The 22,583-nt window shown below is 41.9% G+C and overlaps 1 protein-coding gene across 8 annotated transcripts in view; it reads left to right on the top strand.

Annotated features, from left to right (window-relative positions):
- The window catches only part of RALYL (RALY RNA binding protein like), a 712,252-nt gene that overhangs the window by 637,248 nt on the left and 52,421 nt on the right, over positions 1-22,583 (top strand). For all 8 annotated transcript variants that reach the window (XM_086695612.1, XM_086695606.1, XM_086695607.1 and 5 more), the window contains one exon: positions 21,149-21,262. In XM_086695612.1, the coding sequence (XP_086551738.1) occupies positions 21,149-21,262 (114 nt within the window). The remainder of the gene's footprint in view (positions 1-21,148; positions 21,263-22,583) is intronic.

Here is a 22,583-nt window from a genome sequence, read left to right as displayed (position 1 = left end):
CAGAGAAAATTAGTGATAGTTTTGAGTCAAGTAAAACAAGGGGACAAATTCTGGCCTATATTCCGGGGTCTAAAGGAAACCAAGATGTTGATGCTCATTTTCAAGCTCTGTAATTTAAGACTTCCTACCTCCTTTACTTAGAAGACCATTTTTGCTCGCTGAAATCCAAATCATCCTTCCAGTCACAGTTCAGGGACCCATTCTTTCATGAATATTTTCACAGCCCTTTAGCCCCACGAAAACTAATTTTAGTTGTCTTTGCCCACATAGTTGACATAAGTTCAATTCATCAGCACCTACTACATGACTACATAACTGCCAAACTAATATTCCATGAATGAAATAAACATGTTTTCAGGTTCTTACATTCTGGTGGGGGAGGCCAAAAAATAGGAGATAACTTCAATATCAACCAATAGGTACATTTCACTTATTCCTCCACTATTTTACATATTTCACGTTCATGTGTATTATTTTAACTTGCTGACACGTTTGCCTCCTCCACTAATTATAAATTCCATGAGGTTAAGGAGGCAGTTCATTATGATGAGCAGCTCGTGGCATGAAGAGGGGCGGGAAAGAATCAAACAAACAAAAATAAAGCATGGCCTTGGAGTCAGGCAGCCTACTCCAAACTTGATTCTGTTGCCTCTTTGCTAGGCAGATTTTTGAGTTTCTTCTGTTTTTGTTTTAGGAATGTGGAGAAGGTTTTTTTAAGTATATTTCTTTATTTTGAGAGAGAGAGAGAAAGCACAAGCAGGGGAGGGGCAGAGAGTGAGGAGAGAGAGAGAATCCCAAGCAGGCTCCACACTGTCAGCACAGAGCCTAATGTGGGGCTCGAACTCACAAACCTCGAGATCATGATCTGAGCGGAAGTCAGACGCTTAACTGACTGAACCACCCAGATGCCCCACAAATAGATTTAAAATTTTTTTAAATTTTTTATTTGCATTCCAGTTAACATACAGTATAATATTCATTTCAGATATACAATATAGTGATTTGACACTTCCATACAACCCCCAGTGCCCATCGCAAGTGCACTCCTTAATCCCTATCATCTGTTTAACCCGTCCCCCTACCCACCTCTCCTCTGGCAACTGTCAGTTTGTTCTCTGCAGTTAAGAGTCTGTTTCATGGTTTGCCTCTCTTTCTCTCTCTCTTTTTTTCCCTTTGTTCATTTGTTTTGTTTCTTAATTTCCATAGATGACTAAAATATCATATGGTATGTGTCTTCCTCTGACTGACTTATTTCACTGAGCATAATACTCTTTTGCCCCATCCATGTCATCACAAATAGCAGGATTTCATACTTTCTTATGGATGAGTAATATTCAATTATATATATGTATGTATACATATGTGTATATATATGTATACATACATATATACACATACGGCATCTTCCTTATTTTTTAAAATTTTTTAATGTTTATTTATTTTTGAGAGATAGAGACAGACACAGTGTGAGCAGGCAAGGGGTAGAGAGAGGGAGACATAGAATCCAAAGCAGGCTCCAGGCTCTGAGCTGTCAGCACAGTGCCTGACACGGGGTTCAAACTCTCAAACCATGAGATCATGACCTGAGCTGAAGTCAGACACTTAATCGACTGAGCCATCTAGGCACCCCAACTTCATCCTTGTTTTTTATGCAGATCTAGGGTTCTGGGTTGGGTTCAGGCCAGTGTTAGGTTTAGGGTCAGGGTGAGAGAATGTGCCTGGCATCCTGCACTTCAGAGACCTCCCCAGGGTATTAAGTTTAGGGTTAAGTGTTAGGGTAAGCGTTAGGAATTAGACGTTATTGCTAGGCAGTCTTAAACATGTAACACCTCTAACATTCACTTGTCTAGCCCATAAAACAATTTTCATAATGCATATTTTGTATACTTATCATAAAGATGATGACACAAGTGCAGCTGGTAATGATGTGCTAGATACATGGGTGCACACAGCAGGTATTTGAAGAATAATTTAATTAAAAAACGCACTCATTTTCCATTTTATATTCTCTTTCTAAAAACATATAGAAAGAATTAGTATAGATGTATGTGGGCATAGGTATTATGACTCACATATATGCACAAATAGGTAATTCTTTTTTTCTAGGAAATTCCATTCATGGATGTGGTAATTGCCAAACTATAGTTACACATATAAATGGACAATTACACAAATTGCTTCGATTTATTGTAGCAAAATTTTTTAGGGTCTAACTTTTGAAAACTATTTACAAAGGTAGCAAATTAGCTTCTGCGTGTTCAACTAGCTTCAAATATATGAATAAGAAGAAAGGGACAAACAGAAACAGAAGTAGAAAAATTGAAGTGATAATGATAAAGATTTCTTAAATACACTTTATGGAAACCAGTGGTCTTCATTTTTTCTGGATTTGACTGAATTAAAATTAACACGGTTTCTTAGTGCATAGTGAGAGAAAGAACTAAAACTGACAATCATATAGTTCCCATCAAATGAAGCTGCATGGCACAATAAAGAGTGTAGAATTCATGGTCAAAAGACCTAGGTTTGAGCCTGAATCCTGTTCAGATTATTACATTACACAAAGCCACAATATGACTTCAAGAATGTCATGTAAATTGTCAGGTTCTCAAATTCCTTTACTGATGAAGTAGTGTATGTAAACATGACTGATAAATTAAGTTCTATGCAAATTATAGTTATTCCCTTATTATTTATATTTAAGTAATTTATCAAAGGCTGGGGAAGGTAAATAAAAAGAGAAACAGGGGCGTCTGGGTGGCTCAGCTGGTTGAGCATCCGGCTTCAGTTCAGGTCATGATCTCACAGTTGGTGAGTTCAAGCCCTGCATCTGGCTCAGTGCTGACAGCTCAGAGCCTGGAGCCCGCTTCAGATTCTGTGTCTCCCTCTCTCTTTGCTCCTCCCCCACTCATGCTCTGTCTCTCTCTCTCCTTCAAAAATAAATAAAAACATTTAAAAATTAAAAAAAAAATAAAAAGAGAAACAAATTAATGTGAATTATTGTTAATTATTGTCCACATGGTTGCAAACATTTTTAAATTTTCAAAATTGTTCCTAATAAACATGGTGTTGGTGAAGGAGAGTATATAATTATTTAGACTAGGGTTTCTAAGGCTTGACACTATTGACATTTCTGATCAGATAATTCTTTGGTGTGGTGTGGGGGGCTATTCTGTATGCTGTACAATGTTTAGCAGATCAGATGCCCACAAGATGCCTGCCACCTCTCTAAACTGTGACAATCAAAAATGCCTCCTGACATTGCAAAATGTCCCATGCAGGTCATTACCCTCTGTTAAGAGCTCTGATCTAGACAGTTAACTAAAGATTCTTTATTTGTCCCTGAATAGACTTGACCCACAGGTGACTAAAATAAATTGAAAATTTTTCACCACATAAATCAGAGTTGCACACATCTTTTTATATAAAAAGATGGTATCATCTCATATGCCTAATTTCCTTTTTGGATTATATCTCATCTCTCAGGAAAAGGCACAAACATTATCTTGTTGACTGTATCAGAATGTAATAACATTTATCACCAAATCATTGAACTCTTTAGAGAGAGCAGGTCTGAAATGATTTAATGTGGCTTCTTTTTTTTTTTTTTTTTTCCAAAGTAAAATACTATAGTGATGGTTTAGGAAAAATATTTAAGATTATCTATATGATGTAACCTGACTCCTAGCTTCTCTAGAATTGTTCTTGCCTAAAAGCAAGCCAAAGTAATTTGTTCTAGGAACTTTATTTTTATTCAATTATCATTTTGCTGATCTTGAAGAATAATTCTAAATTCAAGTCCTATAATCACTCATAGAAAAATAAAGTATTGCCTCTGGACAACCAAACATTTTCTTATTATGACAGTATGTTTTCTTTTGTCTGTACTTTTGCAGGGTTTTGTTGTAAAATTTGTGTAAAGGAAAAGAGGGAAAGACATTTTTCCTTTGAAGATAATATTATTTTACTTGTTTCAAGTCTTTTATTTCAATTCTAGTTAGTTAACATATAGTATAATATTAGTTTCAGGAGTGGAATTTAGTGATTCATCACTTGCATACGATGCCCAGTGTTCATCACAAGTGCCCCCCTTAGTACCCATCACCCATTAGCCCATCCTCCCACCCACATTCCCTCCAGCAACCCTCGGTTTGTTCTCTATAGTTGAGTCTGTTTCATGGTTTGCCTCTGTCTCTATTTTTTTCTTCCTCCTATATTCATCCATTTTGTTTCTTAAATTCCACATATGAATGAAATCATATGGTATTTGTCTTTCTCTGACTGACATATTTCACTTAGCATAATACATTCTAGCTCCATCCACACCATTGCAAATGCAAGATTTCATTTTTTTTTATGGCTGAGTAATATTCCATTCTGTATATATACCACATTTTGTTTATCCACTCATCAGCCAATGGACATTTGGGCTCTTTCCATAATTTGGCTATTGTTGATAATGCTGCTATAAACATTGGGGCACATATACCCCTTCGAATCTGTATTTTTGTAGCCTTTGGGTAAATACCTAGCAGTTTAATTCCTGGGTTATAGGGTAGTTCTGTTTTTAACTTTTTGAGGAACCTCCATACTGTTTTCCAGAGTGGCTGCACCATGAAGATAGTGATGGGGTTTTTGGAATAATGGTGGGGTTTGGAGATGATGGCCAAGAAAGAATTCTTGAGACATCTTTGTTGCAAAAGGTGATTTTATTAAAGCACAGGGACAGGACCCATGGGCAGAAAAAGCTGTTCAGGAACGTGAAGAGACACTAATTATATACTTGGGAGTTGGGGAATGTAAAATCAAGGGGAAGGTTCCAAAAGGATTTTAACATACTAAAGAAGACTCACAGGATACTGGAGGCCTAGCTATTGTCAGGCTAAAGCAGTTTTTCCCTTTATCAAAGCATTAACATTAAGACAGTAGGGAGTTCCTGGAGAAACGTTTTACTCTGCCAGCCTCAAGTATTTGTTAATGGGCTGAAGGTTATAAGGAAATTTAATTTTATCTGCCATTTCCTTCTGCCTTTGTTTCCCACATCAGATAGCATTATTGATGTCTTCTAAAACACCTATTAGGTATATATTCTCAACTACTAGGGCAAACTCAGCCTATTTAATAAAATAAAATACTGTCTCTAACTGGTTACTCCCAAATTTATTTTTCTACCTTTGATCTCTCCCATAAACTCCAGACTCATATACCCAACTGCCTCTTTATCACTTGTATTTGGAAACTAAGAGGCATCTCACAATTAACAAGTCTAAAGCAAAACTTATGATATCCCCCTACAGCCTGAACCTCCCCAAGTCTTCCCCTATCCTCATAAATGGCAATTCCGTCCCTCCAATTTTTTAAGCCAAACATTTTGGAGTTCTCTTTGACTTTCCTCTTTCACCTACACTTTATCTCCAATCGATCCACAAATCCTTTCCCCTCAACCTTAGAATATATGCAGAATCTATTTACTTCTCACCACCCAACTGCTAGTTCCTTGGTCCAATCCAGTCTGCCATCTGTCCCTTGAATTATTTCCACAGTCTCCTTAGTGATCTCATTGCTTCTACCTTTGCCCCTTAAGTCTTTTCACATCACAGACTCAGAATGATGCTCATCAAATGTGGAATTTAAGAAACAAATTGTAGCAGCGAATCACACACAGAGAGTCGGGACACAGAGCCTTTTCTTTCCAGGAAGCAGCTTTATTCATGCCAGCAGGCTAAACAGGCTCAGCAGGCTAAGACCCAAAAGGCTGAGCCCCTAGCTCAGCAGGGAGTTGCCTTTTGTACAATTTTTGCTACTTTGTCTCCCATATATGGTAACATAAGTCTGATTCGTTGGTCTATGTTACAGAGTCATGAGGAATGTCACATGCACATAGCCAGGTTGCCTTCCCTTGTCTTGAGGTTTTCCCCACATTCCTTAAGGAGGAGATCTACCACATTCCACCCTTTGATGCTCAGACCCCCTATTTTGGTTTAAAGAACATCATCTTGGTTGAGAGTTTATATTTCCATAACATCATCACGTGTGGCCATTTTCCTTATGACCATTACCTCAATGAGGATGGAGACAGACTGTATAACCAGGAGACCTAGGCAAGGTAGGATTAAGCAAGCTCCCAAAATTCAAGAGGATAATCCCCATGAGGGTTTTGAATCCCCTGAGAGTTGAAAATCATCCACCAAATAACTCCCTGGGGCCCCAACCTTTCCAGGTTTGGACTGGGACATGAGCAACCTTTCTCATTCGATCTGTCATCTCCTCTGTGACTTTTCCTCCATTTCCTGTCTGTAGGCAGCAGTTGCTCAGGTTAAACTTTCCATAAACACCTCCCTCAGAAGCAAGCAAGGAATCTAAGGCCAAGCCATTTTGATAGATATCATTGTGCATTTTGGTTTGCTGCTTGGCTAGTAAGTTAAGAACTCTGGTGGTTTCATTGGTAATTATTTCTACAACTGTTTGATTATGTGCCTTAGCATGTAAATGGGAGTGCAGTAGCCCCAGGACCCATCCTCTGCCCAGGTGGCAGGGCCATAATATTGGATTATACACTCAGGAGGCCATTCATCATCTTTCCAGTTGCCAATTTGTAGGACACACCATTTCCTTTGAATCTCCCTGTCCCAATACACTTGGACTCCCAAATGTTCCCCTCTGACAAGTGGGAACAGGAAGTAAGATGGATGAATAGTTCTTATCAGACAAGACCCTGACCAGCTTTAGGGAAGTACTATATAGGCTGTCCTTCCACATATCCAGTATAGTCCACCTGGGGCCCACCATTCAATGGCCACATGGACATTGTCCTAGGCCTCTCAGAGATGAGAGGAGTTAGACAAGGGGTGGGGATCTGGCTCAATGTGATCTGGGGACCCCCACCATTGGGTTTCCTTGGCAGATGAGTCTAAAATCTTTGGCCTAGGTACGTTAAGCTTCCAATGGAGATGGTGAACTTTCTTCCCCACCAGGGAAGGCAGTTTTTCCCAATAATTTAGGTTTTGAGGAGCCAAACCCCAGTAGTAGGACTGGGGTATTTTGTTTCGTTACAAGGTTCACAGGGATCTAATTCTCTAGCCTCCCATGGCCTTTGATCCCCCATGTTAGTTCCCCCACATACACAGCAAGAAGAGATCTTCAGAGTCTGAGCTATAGTCTCTGCTAGGGCTAGAAACAAGTTCCTTGCTGTGACTGAAATGGGAAGGGGGCTACTTCTTATTTCATAGAAGGAGTGGAAGACTTGATGGGACATGGTTGGATGGGGGGTAGTGACTCTCTTGAAATATAGCATAGTCCCTGTGTCTCTGCCTTGCCAACAGATCCAGATGCCAATTTGGGTGCCCCATTGCCATTTGGGTTAATGATGGTAAAATTAACAGGGTTACAGGCCTTTGATTGACAACCTGATATAGCACCCCCCCCCCCCCTTTTGAAGGAGTGCTGTTGTTGCCTTCTTTTTTCCAAGTAGCCCATGAAACACAGCTCCAGCTGGGGCATAAAAACTCAGGTGTATAGGCACGTGAACTGTTTTCCTCACACATGTATTTGTCATTGAGTCAGTATTTCTTCTCCCAATCTAACCCTCCACATGGTATATATCAAGAGTCCTTGGGCCCTCTATGACAAGTGCCCACTTTTTTCATATGACAGATGCCTCTGGGCCAATACCTACAACCACACATACATCAAACAGCATTGACATTGGTCATTTTGGGGTAGCAATTTGTGTCCAGCTGACCAAGGCCCCCCACTTGGTAGAATCAGACTTCTAACCAGTCTTCACTGGGAGTTTATTATGGGTCATAGCATGTGTATTGACTCTTCCATTGGCAGATAGAATAGGTGGTCTTATTGTGTCTGCAAGTCCCCAGGACTTTTCCTTGGCATGAGAAGTGGGCATGGTATAGTAAGATCCAAGTGACTTCCTGGCCTGATCTGGTTATGTGACCACATGGGTCACCTAATGAGGAATCGAGGTCTACAGAAGGGGACCAGATTAGAAGCAACCAATACCAACAAAGCATCCTATCCACAAAGGGAAGGTGAGTGCTAACAGAAATCTCTCACCACACTTCCAACCAGCCAGGGTGGCCTCTGCCAATCCTATGGTGAAAAGTAGAGCAAGAATCACAAGAACAGTAAGAAACAAAGCAGGACAGTGCATCATCATAAGGAAAAAGATATAGAAAATAAGGACAGTGTGTTTGTTCCACCAGATCGTTGATTCTTCAAACTTCTGCTGTGTGTAGTCAGCTTCTGGAGTGACTAAAGCAGAGCTGCAGTCTCCCAGAGCCTCTGGAATTGCAGATTGCTTCTTCCATATGGTCAGCTTGCATGGCATTGATGGATCAGGGATGCACTCCCAGTTTCAAAATGCCGACTTCACTCTGCTGTGGTGAATCCAGGAACCCACCTCAGCTACCTTTACTGCAGTAGGGGTGGACAAAATGACAGTGAGCAGGCCCCTCCAGAGGGATTTTAGGGATTCGACATTCCACTCCTTCACCCATACAGCATCTCCTGGTTTAAAGGGGTGAGCGTCTGTGGTCAGACTCACAGCTAATCGCTCCCTAACCCAGTGGCATAAGGTGGTTAGGGTAGAGTCAAGAGCCCGCATCTGTTTCCTTAGGGTTAGATTGTCTATTTCATTTAGATCCTCCTTTATGCCCTTGATAATGGGGGGAGGGCAGCCATAAAGGATTTCATAAGGGCAGAATCCCGTCTGCTTTGGGATTGGGGCTACACCTGATTCTTAACAAGGTGATTGGCAATGCCTGGTCCCAGCGTAGGTGGGTTTCCTGACATAGTTTACTTAATTGAGGCTTCAGGGTCCCATTCATTCGTTCCACCTTCCCGGAGCTCTGGGGTCAATATGCCATGTGTAACTTCCAGGTGATCTTTGGGATCTTTAACTCCTTTGCCACCAGCTGCACCAGCTCAGCCACAATTGCTGGCCCGTTATCTGATCCCATAGTGAGAGGGATCCCAAATCAAGGAATGATTTCTTTTATAAGAAGTTGGGCCACTTCATGTGCCTTTTCTATGCGAGTAGGAAGGTTTCCATCCAGCCTGAGAAAGTGCACACAAAAACCAACAGATATTTACAGCCTTGGACCTGGGGAGGCTCGGTGAAGTCCACCATGATATTTTCAAATGGGGTTCCCCCAACACTCTGCACCCTAGGGTAGGCCTTGGGTTCCTGATGTGGGTTATTCCAGGCACACATTTCATATTGCTAGCATACTACTCAGGCTATGCTGTAGAGTCGAAGGATGTAGAAATGTTGTCTCAACGTAGTCTCGAGAGCTGTCCCGGTAGTATGTGTTTCCTGATGGAACTTCTTGACAAAAGCTGGAGACAGGGCCTCAGGAATTGCTACTCAGCCATCTTCAAATTTCCCCCATCCACCTGGGAGGTAGCTTCCATTTTCAGTCTTAAACCAAGTACTCTCATGTTCTGAGTAATTAGGGTCCCATTCTGCCAGTGGACTAGGGAACAGTGCAGCAGTTAAAGCCACTGATTCTACTGTTCCTTTGGAGGCTGCTAGCTTTGCCTCTCTGTCTGCCTTAGTGTTTGCAGCCATGGGGTCTTCCCTTGATGCATGCATCAATGCATGACTGCCACTCTTTTAGGGGCCCACACAGCGTCTAAGAGTTCAAGGATTTCCTTACCATACTTTATGTCTTTTCCTCCTGAGGTTATTAGATCCTTCTTTTTACATAAAGCCCCGTGTACAGTGGAGGGTGGTGATGGCATACTTAGAGTCTGTGTATATATTAACACATATCCCTGCCACCCGTTGGAGGGCTGGGGTTAATGCGATGAGTTCTGCCTTCTGTGCCAAAGTCCCCCTTGGCAGGGGTTTGGCTGATATAATAGAATTCAGGGTCACCATGGAGTACCCTGTAAGATGTTCTCCCTCTTTCACAAAACTGCTACTGTCAGTGAAACACACAGCATCGGACACCCTTGAGGGGATGTCCCTCAAGTCTGGTCAGCTGGAGAACACCTCATCCATGACTTCAGTGCAGTCATGTTCTGGTTGACCTGGCCCCACAGGGATCCCTTGAGGGATGTCCCTCAAGTCTGGTCAGCTGGAGAACACCTCATCCATGACTTCAGTGCAGTCATGTTCTGGTTGACCTGGCCCCACAGGCAGTAGGGTTGCAGGGTTTAGGGTCTGCACTACTTCTAGATGAATGCACAGATTTTCACATAGCATCCCCTGATATCTCATCATCTGGGCGTTGGTTAGCCAGTATTGTCCCCTGTACTCCATTAATGTCAATACTGAATGTAGCTCTCAGACTGTCAACTCTTGTCCCATAGTTAACTTATCATCCTCAGACACTAAGAGGGCCCTGTCTGCAAGTGCCCATAGGCAGGATAGCCAGCCTTGGGCAACAGAGTCAAGCTGCTTGAAGAGATATGCCACCGGGAGATGCACGACCCCAACATCTGGGTTACAACTCCTATTGCGACTCCAGTATGCTCATGAACATATAAGAAGAAGGGCTTGGACATGTCTGGGAGCCCCAGACCAGGCATGTTGGTGAGGGCCCGTTTGATCTCTTCAAAGGCCCTTTGCTGTACTTGCTCCCATAACAGAGGTTCCCGCTCTCCCCTCTTTGTGGTCTCATAAAGGGGTTTTGCCAAGACTGAGAAGTTAGGTATTTAGATTCTACAGAAACCTGCAGCCCTGAGAAACTCCAGAACCTGATGTTGGGTCAACGTGACCAGGATTAAACAAACGGCTTGTTTTCTCTCTAGGCCGAGTTGGTGCTGCCCTTGGGAGAGGTGAAAGCCAAGGTACTTGACTTTCTTTTGACAGATTCAGGCCTTTTCCTTGAGACCTTATAGCCAGTGTCCCATGATGGGGGGGCGGGGGGGTGGTGGTAAGGAGCTGCCGTAATCCTCTTGAGACCTTCCAACCAGCAGGAAATCATCTACATACTGAAGCAGAATACAGCCATTTTGATCCACTGGGAAGGCTCTTAGGTCTGAGGCTACTGCCGTGCCAAAAATAATTGGGGAGTTTTTGAACCCTTGAGGCAATCTGGTCCAAGTCACCTGGCCCCTTGTCACCATTTTCAGGATTCTCCCACTGGAAGGTGAAGATCGGTTGACTCTGGGAGGCCAGTAGGATGCAGAAGAAGGCATCCTTGAAGTCTAGTCATATGAAGAAGGCAGCTTCGGCAGGGATAAGACCCAAGAGAGTGTATGGGTTCAGGACAATCAGGTGCAGGGTGACAGCAGCCTGGCTTATTGCATACAGATCTTGGATTGGCCGATAGTCACTGGTGCCCAGCTTCTGGACTGGTAGGAGAGGCATGTTCCAAGATGACTGACAGGGTTGGAGGATCCCATATTTTAGAAGTCTCTCCAGGTGCTTCTGTATTCCCATGTGTGCCTTACAAAGGATGAAATATTATTTTTGGAAGATGGGCCCTGCCCCTGGCTTTAGTTCTACAATTACTGGAGGTATGTTCTGGGCCAGTTCTGGTGAGTTGTCCTCACCCCACACCCCTAGTACTCTGAAGGGAAGCTTAGGTCCCTGTTGTAGCTCCTCCATGAGACTGTAGAGGCACCATTGTTCCCCTTGGGGAATCATGAGAGTCATAATCTTTGCTTCTGGCTTTTGTAGGGTCAAAGCAGCTTGTCTCTGGGAGTTGAAAGTTATCTGGGCCTGCAGCTTTCCCAACAGGTCCCGACCCATTAAAGCCACGGGGCAGTCAGGGAGGTACAGGAATTCATGGATTATTTCATGCCCACCTAACCTGCATCTCCAAGGAAGCAGGACGGGATGGCATGTCCAACGGCCCATGGCCCCCACAATGGTGGCTTGTCTCTGTGAGAGGAGGCCCACGGGTTGGGTCATCTCAGGTGTTCCACCCCAGTATCTACCATGAAGTTGATGGGTTGGTCCCCCACATTCATTTGGACCATAGGCTCTTGGAAGGCTAACAAAATAGAGCCCACTCTGTCTTAGTCCTCCTCATAGTCCTCCATGGCAGTTAGCCCCACAAAATCATCTTCAGGGGCCCCATGAGGTTGTGATGCTGGTTGGTACTGGCCCTGGACCATATGGCCTCTTTCTTTCTGTTTGGGGCCCTGCTGAGAATTAGTCAGCTGCAGAGTGCATTAATTTTTCCTGTGGACCTCCTGACAACAGCAAGCACAGTGATTCCGTCCTAACTTTTATCCTGGGCGAGATGATCCTCCCTGCAATACCTTTTTGGCCCCAGCGCTGTCCCTGTGGGGCACCTTTCTGGGAGCTTTCCAACTGCTCCATCAAGGCAGCAGCTAACAAGTCTACCTTTTTCTGCATCTTCTGGCATTCTTCCCTCCACCCCACCTGGTCACGGTTGACAAACACCTTAGTTGCTACTTCCAGCAACTGACTGGCATTCATGCCAGCAAAACTCTCTAGCTTTTGCAGCTTGTGCCAGATGTCCCCTTGTGCCTGACCTATGAAAGCTGAATTGACTGTCTGCTGGTTGACAGGTGCCTCTGGATCAAAAGGGATGTAGAGATGAAATGCCCCATATAGTCTCTCATAGAACTGGCTCAGGCTCTCCTTGGATCCCTGGAACACTTTTGATGTTTTGCTCATATTCATGTCCTCTTCCCCCATTCCTTCATGCCATTTAGAAGGGCTTCTTGATGCCATCCAGTCTTTGTGAGCCTTCCATCTACACTTGAGTCATTTGGGTTCCATTTGGGGTCCTCCCCAGGCAGGTGAGCCCAAGCATAAGCCTGAGTGTCTAGCATCGCAGCAGGGGCATTCTCCTCCAACCATTTTAGGGCTGCCTGGATAATTCGGCAATGCTCCTCCGTGTCAAAGAGGGTCAGGAGGAGTTGGCAGCAGTCTGTCCAGGTAGGTTTATGGGTTTGAATTATGGACTGCTTTAGTTCAATCACAGCATGGGGCTTCTCCATATAGGAGGGAGTCTGGTGCTTCCAATTTAGGAGGTCTGTAGTGGTAAAGGATTGGTACAGAAAAACACACTGGCCTTCTCAGATCTAGCCTTCCTGATAAATAGGTCCCCTCGTTCCCCTCAGTGGCATCTGTAGGGCTCCCCAGTGTTGCTGCAAGAAGGGACTGTCTCCACTGGCCTGATCTTCTAATCGCCTTCCAGGAGGGGTGTATGAGGTTAGGACCAGTGGTCTGGGCAAACCAGTCATATCTGGAGAGGCCAGTGGAGCTAGAGGTGGAGAGGCCTCAAGACTAGAGGCCGGCTCTGGTGGGGTTTTGGCCGCCAGGGCAGCTGGAGGCCCAGGTGGCAATGAGGGGTACAGTGGGGCATATGGCAGTGGGGTCCCCTCATAGTCTCTCCCAACAGTATGGTTTTTCAGTTTTTGGCCAGCATTTGGAGGAAGCCGTGACATGAGCCATCATAACTTTACAGTTCTCTTCAATACAGACTTTTAGCCAAGGTAGGTGGAATAGGACCAGGTCTTGCCAACAACCAATGTAAGGAAATTGGGTGGGGTGGCCTGGATCCCCCACAATGACTCTGAGCACTTAACTAGTTCTTTATCAAGTGAGCCCTCAGAGGGCCAGCCCACCCCAAATGATGGTCAATCAATTTCACAGAATTTCCGGAGCTTTCTAGGAGTTAATTTCACACCCTAATCTCCTGAATATCCCTTTTTGAAATTCCTCAACATACACTCTAGGGAAGTCAGTTTACTCTGTTTTCCACCCATTTCCTCCCCCTAACAGGCAACTTTCATACACAAGAGACGGAAAAGGGAGAAGGGAGGGACTAATTTGGAGAGGACACACACTCCCTTTGTCCATTTCCGGCTGCTCTCCTCTCAGAGATATTTCAGGCACTTGTTAGCATTAGTGGGTTCAGTATCAAGCCCTGACCCAGATCAGGGACCCCAGAGGAAGTGTGACACTGCCCTAAGCCATATGAGGTCACCATGGAACCATGGATCAGGACTCAACACTAGCTTCATCCCATTGGTCAGGTCAAACTCTTTCGTCTGTCTCATTCACACACAGTCACACAGTGACTTCAACCCACTGCCCAGCTCCCAGCACCTTAGAGTTGTGGTTTCATTTCTTATGGAACTACTCAGGCAGCTCTGGGAGATGATCAGGCTCCCCTTCTGCCTCTTAGGGGCAGGTCTACCAAAACAAACCCAGATTCTTACCAGTCTGATGGGTGGTACTCCCTGATCTGGTTCCTGGGCCTCACCAGGTTCCTTTGTTCATCTGGGGACCTCACCCCAGCATGCCAGGGGTGGCTAGTCTCCTACTGATTGAGCGGTCTGCTGGAGACAGGTGAGGTCACCTCACCTGGTGACCCGAGATTCACACCCCAGTGACAAGGGAGGTGAAACACCATCCCCACCTCCCAGGTGAGCCCCCACGAAATGTAGCAGTGAGTCAAACACAGAGAGTCGAGACACCGATGCTTTTCTTTCCAGGAAGCAGCTTTATTCGTGCCAGTAGGCTCAGTGGGCTAAGAGCCAAAAGGCTGAACCCAAAGCTCAGCAGAGGGTTGCCTTTTATATAATTTCTGTTCCTTTGTCTCCCGTATATGGTAACATACAGTCTGAACATACGGTCTATGTTACAGAGTCCTGAGGAAGGTCACACCTGCCCACATAGCCAGGTTGCTTTCCCTTGTCTTGAGGTTTTCACCACATTTCTTAGGGAGGGGCTGTACCACAAAATGAACAAAGAAAAAGAGAGACAAACAAAAACAAAACAAAACAAAAAATTCTTTTTTTTTTTTAATGATCATGACCTGAGCCGAAGTCAGAAGCTCAACCAACTGAGCCACCCAGGCACCCCAAAACAAACAAAAAAAATTCTTAAATACAAAGAACACACTGATGGTCACCAGAGGGGAGGTGGATGGGGGGATGGGTGGAATAGATAAAGGGGACTAAGAGTACACTTGTCATGATGAGTATTGAGTACTGTATAAAATTCTTGAATCATTATATTGTACACCTGAAACTAATATAACAATGTATGTTACTTATATGCAAATTTAAAAAATTAACAATTTTAAATGTACTTACTCCCTAGCCAGGTCTTCCTTAACTTCTTGTATGCATCTTTTTAAAAAAAAAATCTTTTTTTAACATTTATTTATTTTTGAGGCAGAGAGAGACAGAGCATAAACGGGGGAGGGGCAGAGAGAGAGGGAGACACAGAATCAGAAGTAGGCTCCAGGCTCTGAGCCATCAGCCCAGAGCCCGATGCGGGGCTCAAACTCACAGACCACGAAATTGTGGCCTGAGCTGAAGCCAGACGCTCAACCAACTGAGCCACCCAGGCGCCCCCTTGTATGCATCTTATATTCATAAACAAATAAAATGTATTTGTTTGTTGTCTTCTTCCACTGCTAGATGGAAGTTCCATCATTTCAGGGACTTCTGTCTCTTGTTTATGAATATATCCCCAGCTCTTGGGAGCAAACCAGACAATAACAGATCTTCATGAATATTGTTGAATAAATGTGTTCAACACTTGAGTCAAAAATGAGAGCAGTTCCTGTTTTTGTCAAGGAGAGAGATTTTTAATTTTTTTAATGTTTGTTTATTTTTGGGGGGTGGGGCAGAGTATGAACAGGGAGGGGTAGAGAGAGAAGGAGACATAGAATCCAAAGCAGATCAGGCTCTGATCTGTCAGCACAGAGCCCAACGTGGGGCTTGAACTCACAAACCACAAGATAATGACCTGAGCAGATGTCGGATGCTTAACCCACTGAGCCACCCAGGCACCCTAGCAAGAGAGATTTTTTTTAAAGAACAGATCATTTAAAGTGTCATCTGAAGAAAGAGGATGAGTTTATTAAAGAAGAGGGTCAAGTTTGATAATGACTTTACTCTCTAGGAAACATTTGAGCTGAGGATTTAAAAATTAAATGGCATTTACCAGGTAGAGGAGATGAGAGTGTAGGGCAGACAAATAAAAACAACAAAAACATAGCTATAGATGTCTAAAAACACAAGATACATTCAAGAAACAATGAACAGTTGTGAGTAGAGCCTAAATTAATTAGAAAGGCAAGCCTAAATTAATTAGAAAGAGTCAAGGGAAGGTAATTTGGAGCTGATTGGGAAGTAAAGCAATTTTCTCAAATTCTCAAATCAATAAAGTTTAAATTGTAAAATTCATAACCTTTAGTAATTGGCTCTAATTTTCCCAAGCCCCTAACTTGTCTACATTGGGTTGCTTTTGCATAACAGTTATGTAACAGCAAGTTGATTAAAAGTATTCTGCATTATTCTTAATAAAAAATACTCCTGACTCTCACAATCTAATACTCTACCTAAAAATAAAGACACTACGGTCTATACAATGTATCTTTGAAAATGAGGATTATGGATTTCGAAGAATTAAGGTGGAATTAGGGAAGAATGCAAAAGTGTGGTTGCCAAAGTTATGTGTGCTTATTCTTTTATCATAGTGCTTCTGATTAAGAAACAGTATGTTTCGGGGCGCCTGGGTGGCGCAGTCGGTTAAGCGTCCGACTTCAGCCAGGTCACGATCTCGCGGTCCGTGAGTTTGAGCCCCGCGTCAGGCTCTGGGCTGATGGCTCAGAGCCTGGAGCCTGTTTCCGTTTCTGTGTCTCCCTCTCTCTCTGCCCCTCCCCCGTTCATGCTCTGTCTCTCTCTGTCCCAAAAATAAATAAACGTTGAAAAAAAAAAAAAAAAAAAAAAAAGAAACAGTATGTTTCCACGCTAATTTTCTTCTTGCACTTCTTGCAATCTCTCCATTAGACATTCAATTCCAATTTATTGTCTGGTACATACACAAAGCTTTAAATAAGATTTGTTGTTTAGGTTGAAATTGCATCCAGCAACCCTACCTACTTATACACATAACTACAAATTTTCTGGAATTTGCTAATTTCTTCCCATGTGTAAGACACTGGGTTAAATTCTTTTAAACATGCAAGGAGAAAAAGAGCGAAAGAAAGAGAAAAGGGAAAAAAAGAAATAGAGAAAGAGAAAGGAAGGAAATGAAGGAGGGAAGAAGGAAGGAAGGAAGGAAGGAAGGAAGGAAGGAAGGAAGAAAAAGAAGGAATTGGATGCTTTCTCTCCATTCAAGACAGTTTGGTTGTTGAGAGCCTATGATGTGATAAATCCATTAATACGTCTTCTTCAAACAGCTGTCTAAAAGTTCTTCTTTTTCAAATGTTGCCTTGTCAGAGATCAAAATAATTTCTTAATCTGCAGTCTGAATAATTTTTTATGGTTCTGGTTAATGATGAAAAGACAAAGTTTTCAGTAGGTACTAACATAATTTACAATCTCTTCTGAAACCTGTTAATACATTTTCTAATTATGGAGAACAGACTTCAAAGCCCAGGACCTCATGGTATGCATCAGGAGCTTCATCAGTCAATAAGAGAAGAAGGAATTTATTAAAACACAGAAAATACTCAAAAGCATGACTCCTGAAATTCTTCAGTGTCTAATCAGGCCTTTACTGTCAAGAAGCTCACAATTTAATATGAAAAGTGTACATACTAAGTAAAAATCAATACACAGTATGTGTCTAGCAGTAATTATGAGATGCCACTAAATAAATTATAGACGAGAGATGCACCCTCCAGAGGATTACTCAAAGAAGAATCCACAGGAGAGGCAAGACTTAAATGAAGCCCTAAAAGGCATATAGGATTTTAATAGATATATTTGCAGGATACAGAGAGTCTTTGCTGGGATAAACATATAAATAATAATAATAGCAATAATAATAATAGTCATAGAAATAGTATCTTCTGCTACTACCATTTACTGGGCTTGATGATGTTCTGGGCATGGTGCTAAGTGCTTTATATGAATTACCTCATTAGGTTTTTATGACAAGCCTCTAAAGTAGAGAATGGAAATTGCAGATGTTGAACCTGAATCCTAGTGATTACGAGTGACTTCCCAAAGGGACATAGAGGTGAACTAGAGTCTATCTGGTCCCATGCACTGAGTAAGCACTAAGATTATCTGTTCAAGTGAAGAGTTTGCTTTGAGAGGAAATGGAATCTATAGCTGTAAATATACTTTGGAACAGACCCTGAATACCAGTTTATAGCATTTGTGCACATGTGTGTGGGTTTCTGGCCTTTTTCCTATAGAAATGGGGACACTGTAGAAGTGTTCCGTAGGAAAGGTTTATGACTTATAACTATCACTATGAAGGCACTATGCAGTAGACTGGGCAAATTGAAGGCAGAAGCCCAATTGAGAGTGTGCAGAAAATGAACAGGGGGAAAAAAGATGTGAAAAGAAATGAAAATGAACTGGAATACTTTGGACCCTTAATTCTGAACTCATTTTTATTTTTTGGAAAAGTATCAGAAACCTAAGTTGCAGAGATTTTAAAATTTTTAAGTTTAGAAATCTATACTTGTAAAATATGCATCTATTTTGATGGAGTAGGGGATTAATGTAATCTACGGTGCAGCAGAGAAATGGTTAACAGGAGCCCCATGCCCACCCCACCCCCCAAGTAAAAAAGGCAGAGAAGAGTTTGAGAGGGAATCGCATGAGCTATAGAGGTGGCTCATCTCAGGAACTCCATCCTGAAACCGACACATTAGCACAGAACCACACCCAATCTATAGATTGTGAATCCAACTGAAGAAAGGTAGAAACAGGACTATAACCAACTAGGCCAGGTAAGTGGCAGCCTTCTTCCAAGGATAGCACTGAAATGCAATAAGAAAACAGCCTTCCCAGTTGCTCAAGAAGCAGCCAAAACGATTTTGAAGCCTTGCTTTTCAAGGCCTTGAGGATCCTTTGCTGCTAGCCATTCCAAGATTGCAGCCAGGCAACTTGCACAGGCTGGAAGTGTTCAGCATTTCCTGGTAAAGACAGGAAAAAGCAAACAGAACTTGTCCAGATTACATCCTTATTACCTCTAAGCTTAAATACCATGGACTAATTAAACTCAATTTTTATAATGGACTGACTTTGATCTTAAAAGGGGTTCCTACAGTGCTAGACTTGAGTCTAGACTTAAAGCCAGCCTTGACTCCCTGGACACTGGTAAGTTCCTACTTGGTGAGCCTAGATTTCTAGTGGCTTGTAATGTAGTTTCTAAAAAATGGGGCATTGGTGGGGTTTTTGTTTATTTTTTAAGGAGATAAATAAATTAAAATTAGTCAACTGCATTTCTGAGCTGAGAAGTGGCTCTACTTACTAAAACATATATTCTATTAGTTTCCAGCCACAGTCCCATTTCTGCTGCACTGAAATCTAATGCTATAAGATAAAATATTTTCTATTAAATTTGATAGGTTTAAGTAAAACTACATGACATGCTTCCATCAAAGGAAATAAAAATCATTCTTCAAAGTGGAATCAATTTGCAATTGTGACAGATGATGTTTTTCAAATTTAGCTGCAGTTCCACAATGGTACTTTGATGTCTCTGAAATAATTGACATAAGGAGCAATTCTCTATTTTAAACTGTGTTCTACTTTCAGTTTGGTTCTTTATAATAGGAACACTCCACAGGGTCCTGGATTCTTGCAGTTTTTATTTTGCAAACTACATCATAAATAAAAAGCTTCTTTTTATAAAAAATGTCTGATTTTATAATAGAAAATGTTCTCCCATTTTTATATTGGAAATAATCTGTTCTTCCTTTGAGCAATTAATGTATATTGGTGCATAAGTTATCATGTAAATTATCTCATATATCTTAGTTGACAAATATCTCCATTCCAAGCAAGCATAGATTGCATTCAGTTTTTATTAATTATAATTTTTTCCTGGAGACTAAAGAATTAAACTAAACACTCAGTTTCTTCCAAAATTTCTCAGAAATATCCAAGCTGAGATCATCATAAACTTGAAAGCAAAAGTGACAGAGAAGAATTAATAGGCTGAAATCAAGATCTTGAAGCATCTTTGCTGAGGCATGGCTACCTGAAAACCCACCTACTGAAAGTTCATAGGCAGATGTAGATGTTCTGTAGTGATAGCTTTGAAATCTTTAATACTCTGGTTCTTGTGGGTTCATGGCAAATTTTCCAATGATTCTCAGAAAAAGGAGAAAATAAGAACAGTGCTGCAATGAATTTTTCATAAACATAAATATATTTATTGAAACGATTGTCCTTTACATAGGAGATTGTCCTTTTCTTAAGCCCTTTCTTTACAAAATAATTATTAGGTTGATAGTAGGATGTTTGTTGTTGTTAACATCTTACTTGGTAAAATGAAAGGTTGCCAATCTTGTGTTAGTCCTACTTGTTTTTCTTTGTTTTTTTAAAATTGTTTCAATGTTTATTTTTTGAGAGAGAGACAGAGAGAGACAGAGCACGAGCAGGGGAGGGGCAGAGAAAGAGGAACACACAGAATCTGAAGCAGGCTCCAGGCTCTGAGCCGTCAGCACAGAGCCCGACGCAGAGCTTGAACTCTCTAACCATGAGATCATGACCTGAACTAAAGTGGACGCTTAACCGACTGAGCCCCCCAGAGCCCCCCACTTGTTTTTCTTTGAAACCATGCTAAATACCAGTGGGAACTTTAGTGAATCTCCTTCCTTCCAGCCCCACGGCTTAAAAGGGGGCATGTACAACCCATTGCCTCACTTTAAAAAAAAAAAAAAAAGAGTAGGTGAAGTGGCAAGAGTTCTGTTAGAGTTCTCTAGCATCTAACATTTCTTTAGAGGATAAGTATTATATCCTGGTTTCAATAAAATACCAGGGAACTAGATTTAAAAATGTCATTGACCTCTCAAATATGTATTACAACATAGATCTCAAAGCAGTATTAACATACCTGTCATGATTTTATCATTCTTCAAGCTGAATCCATTTTACAGTGCAGATTAACTCTACTACTTGCCAAAACTGAGTTTAGAATCATTTAGTTATTTGATAAGCTGTTTCTGGGTTACTCTGTCCCTTTGCCTAACTATCAGTGAAAAGATGAAATGCTAGTATATCAAATGCTCACGTCACTGAAAATCACTGTAATTCCCAATGTCATCTGGTACTCTAGGATCACTGGAAGTAACAAGAAACCAATGAGACTGAAAAGTATCCTATGTGATTTGACATAGTCTTGAGAAAACACGGAGTGTCTGTGACTTGTGTTTTCCATGAGTCGTGGTACATTTGACGTTCTATTGCTTTCTTTCCCTTTTCCCCTTTCCAGTGAAGTCAGATGAGTTACAGACAATCAAGAAAGAATTAACCCAGATCAAAACGAAAATTGACTCCTTGCTAGGGCGCCTGGAGAAAATTGAGAAGCAGCAGAAGGCGGAGGCAGGTAAGTGAAAAGGATCTGTGGCCATAGACACGTTGTAATTAAACCAGTGAAACACTGTCAATCACAGGGACAGCTCAGGGCCGGCGGGACACTGGCTGAGTTTAACAGTTTAATACAGATACGTGAATAAAGTCTTTGAGCCAAGAGTTGCAACAATGCAATCTAAGTTTTTACTGTTTGGAGAACATGAACCAATTTGTCTAAAATTCATATTTTTTAAAAAGAAAAAATATTTTGATAGTAATAATAATAATTATATCATAATTACAAGTTAATATCTCAATATCAAGCAACTTTAAGAAAATAAAATCAATTAATGGAATAACACTGTCAGACTAAAATAATATTCATATTTAAATAAACAAACTGCAGAAATATAACAGATTTCAAAAACAGTGATCATAAAGCCCAGCTCCTGCGTTGCTACAACCCTGCAAAACTTCAGTACCCAGTTTCAGGATCCTCAAAATCAAGAGCATGTCCCTGACCACCCGCGGCCAAGTCATTTGGTTATATCTCTTATAACTTAATGTTCCCCTCTCCTTTGAATTATCAGCCTTGACCCTATTTGTATTCTAATACAATTCTAATGCCCTTGTCATGTGGTTACAGATATTTTTTAAATCACAGAATATGAGAACTGGGATAAAGTTGGAGATGAGCGAGTGCACATCGTGTTCTGCAAGGCCTCACATGCCTCAGAGGCTCCCTGGAGATAAGATGAAGGTTAGAAGGAGGCCCGGGAGGTAGATGAATTCTTGCTTCCTCTAAATTCAGCCCTTGTTCTACCTGCATCTATTTTAAATATTGGGATTCAACATAAGGCTTCATATTCTAAAAGAGCTTCACTTTTTAAAAAATAAAAAATATAGTTTTGAAAGCCATGGATCAATACCAGCCTCCTCATTTCAGAGACAAAAATACAAAGATTCAGGGAGGTAAATTGATTTTTCCATAGTCACCTAACTAGTGAGTGATAGACCTAGGTCTCGAACCCAGGTCTCGTGAGTGAATCCAGTGCCCTTCCCATTTGTAGTTTCAATCTCAGGTTCCACTCAGGGCCTGGTCCCAGGATCTCACTGACGTGACGCTACCTGGATTACTCTTAATTGATGAGAACTGGTGGGGATCCTGGAGCCCCTGAGCTACAGCAAAGAGGAACCTGCCTATTCATTCACCGTACCACTGGGGTGACGACCAGAGCTTTTACCTCCTGCCAATGAGCCATATAGGACTCAAGAATGAAAAGAAGCCAGATGTGAGTTGGTGGTATAGCATAATGAATGAGACATATAAACTCTGGTTCAGATTCTCACATGCC

The sequence above is a fragment of the Puma concolor genome, chromosome F2 (genome assembly GCF_028749965.1).
Source record: "Puma concolor isolate L17-30 chromosome F2, mPumCon1.1.hap2, whole genome shotgun sequence".
Classification (NCBI taxonomy): Eukaryota; Metazoa; Chordata; class Mammalia; order Carnivora; family Felidae; genus Puma; species Puma concolor.
The sequence above is the reverse complement of the archived record's forward strand: the minus strand, read 5'-3'. Positions and strand labels throughout refer to the sequence as shown.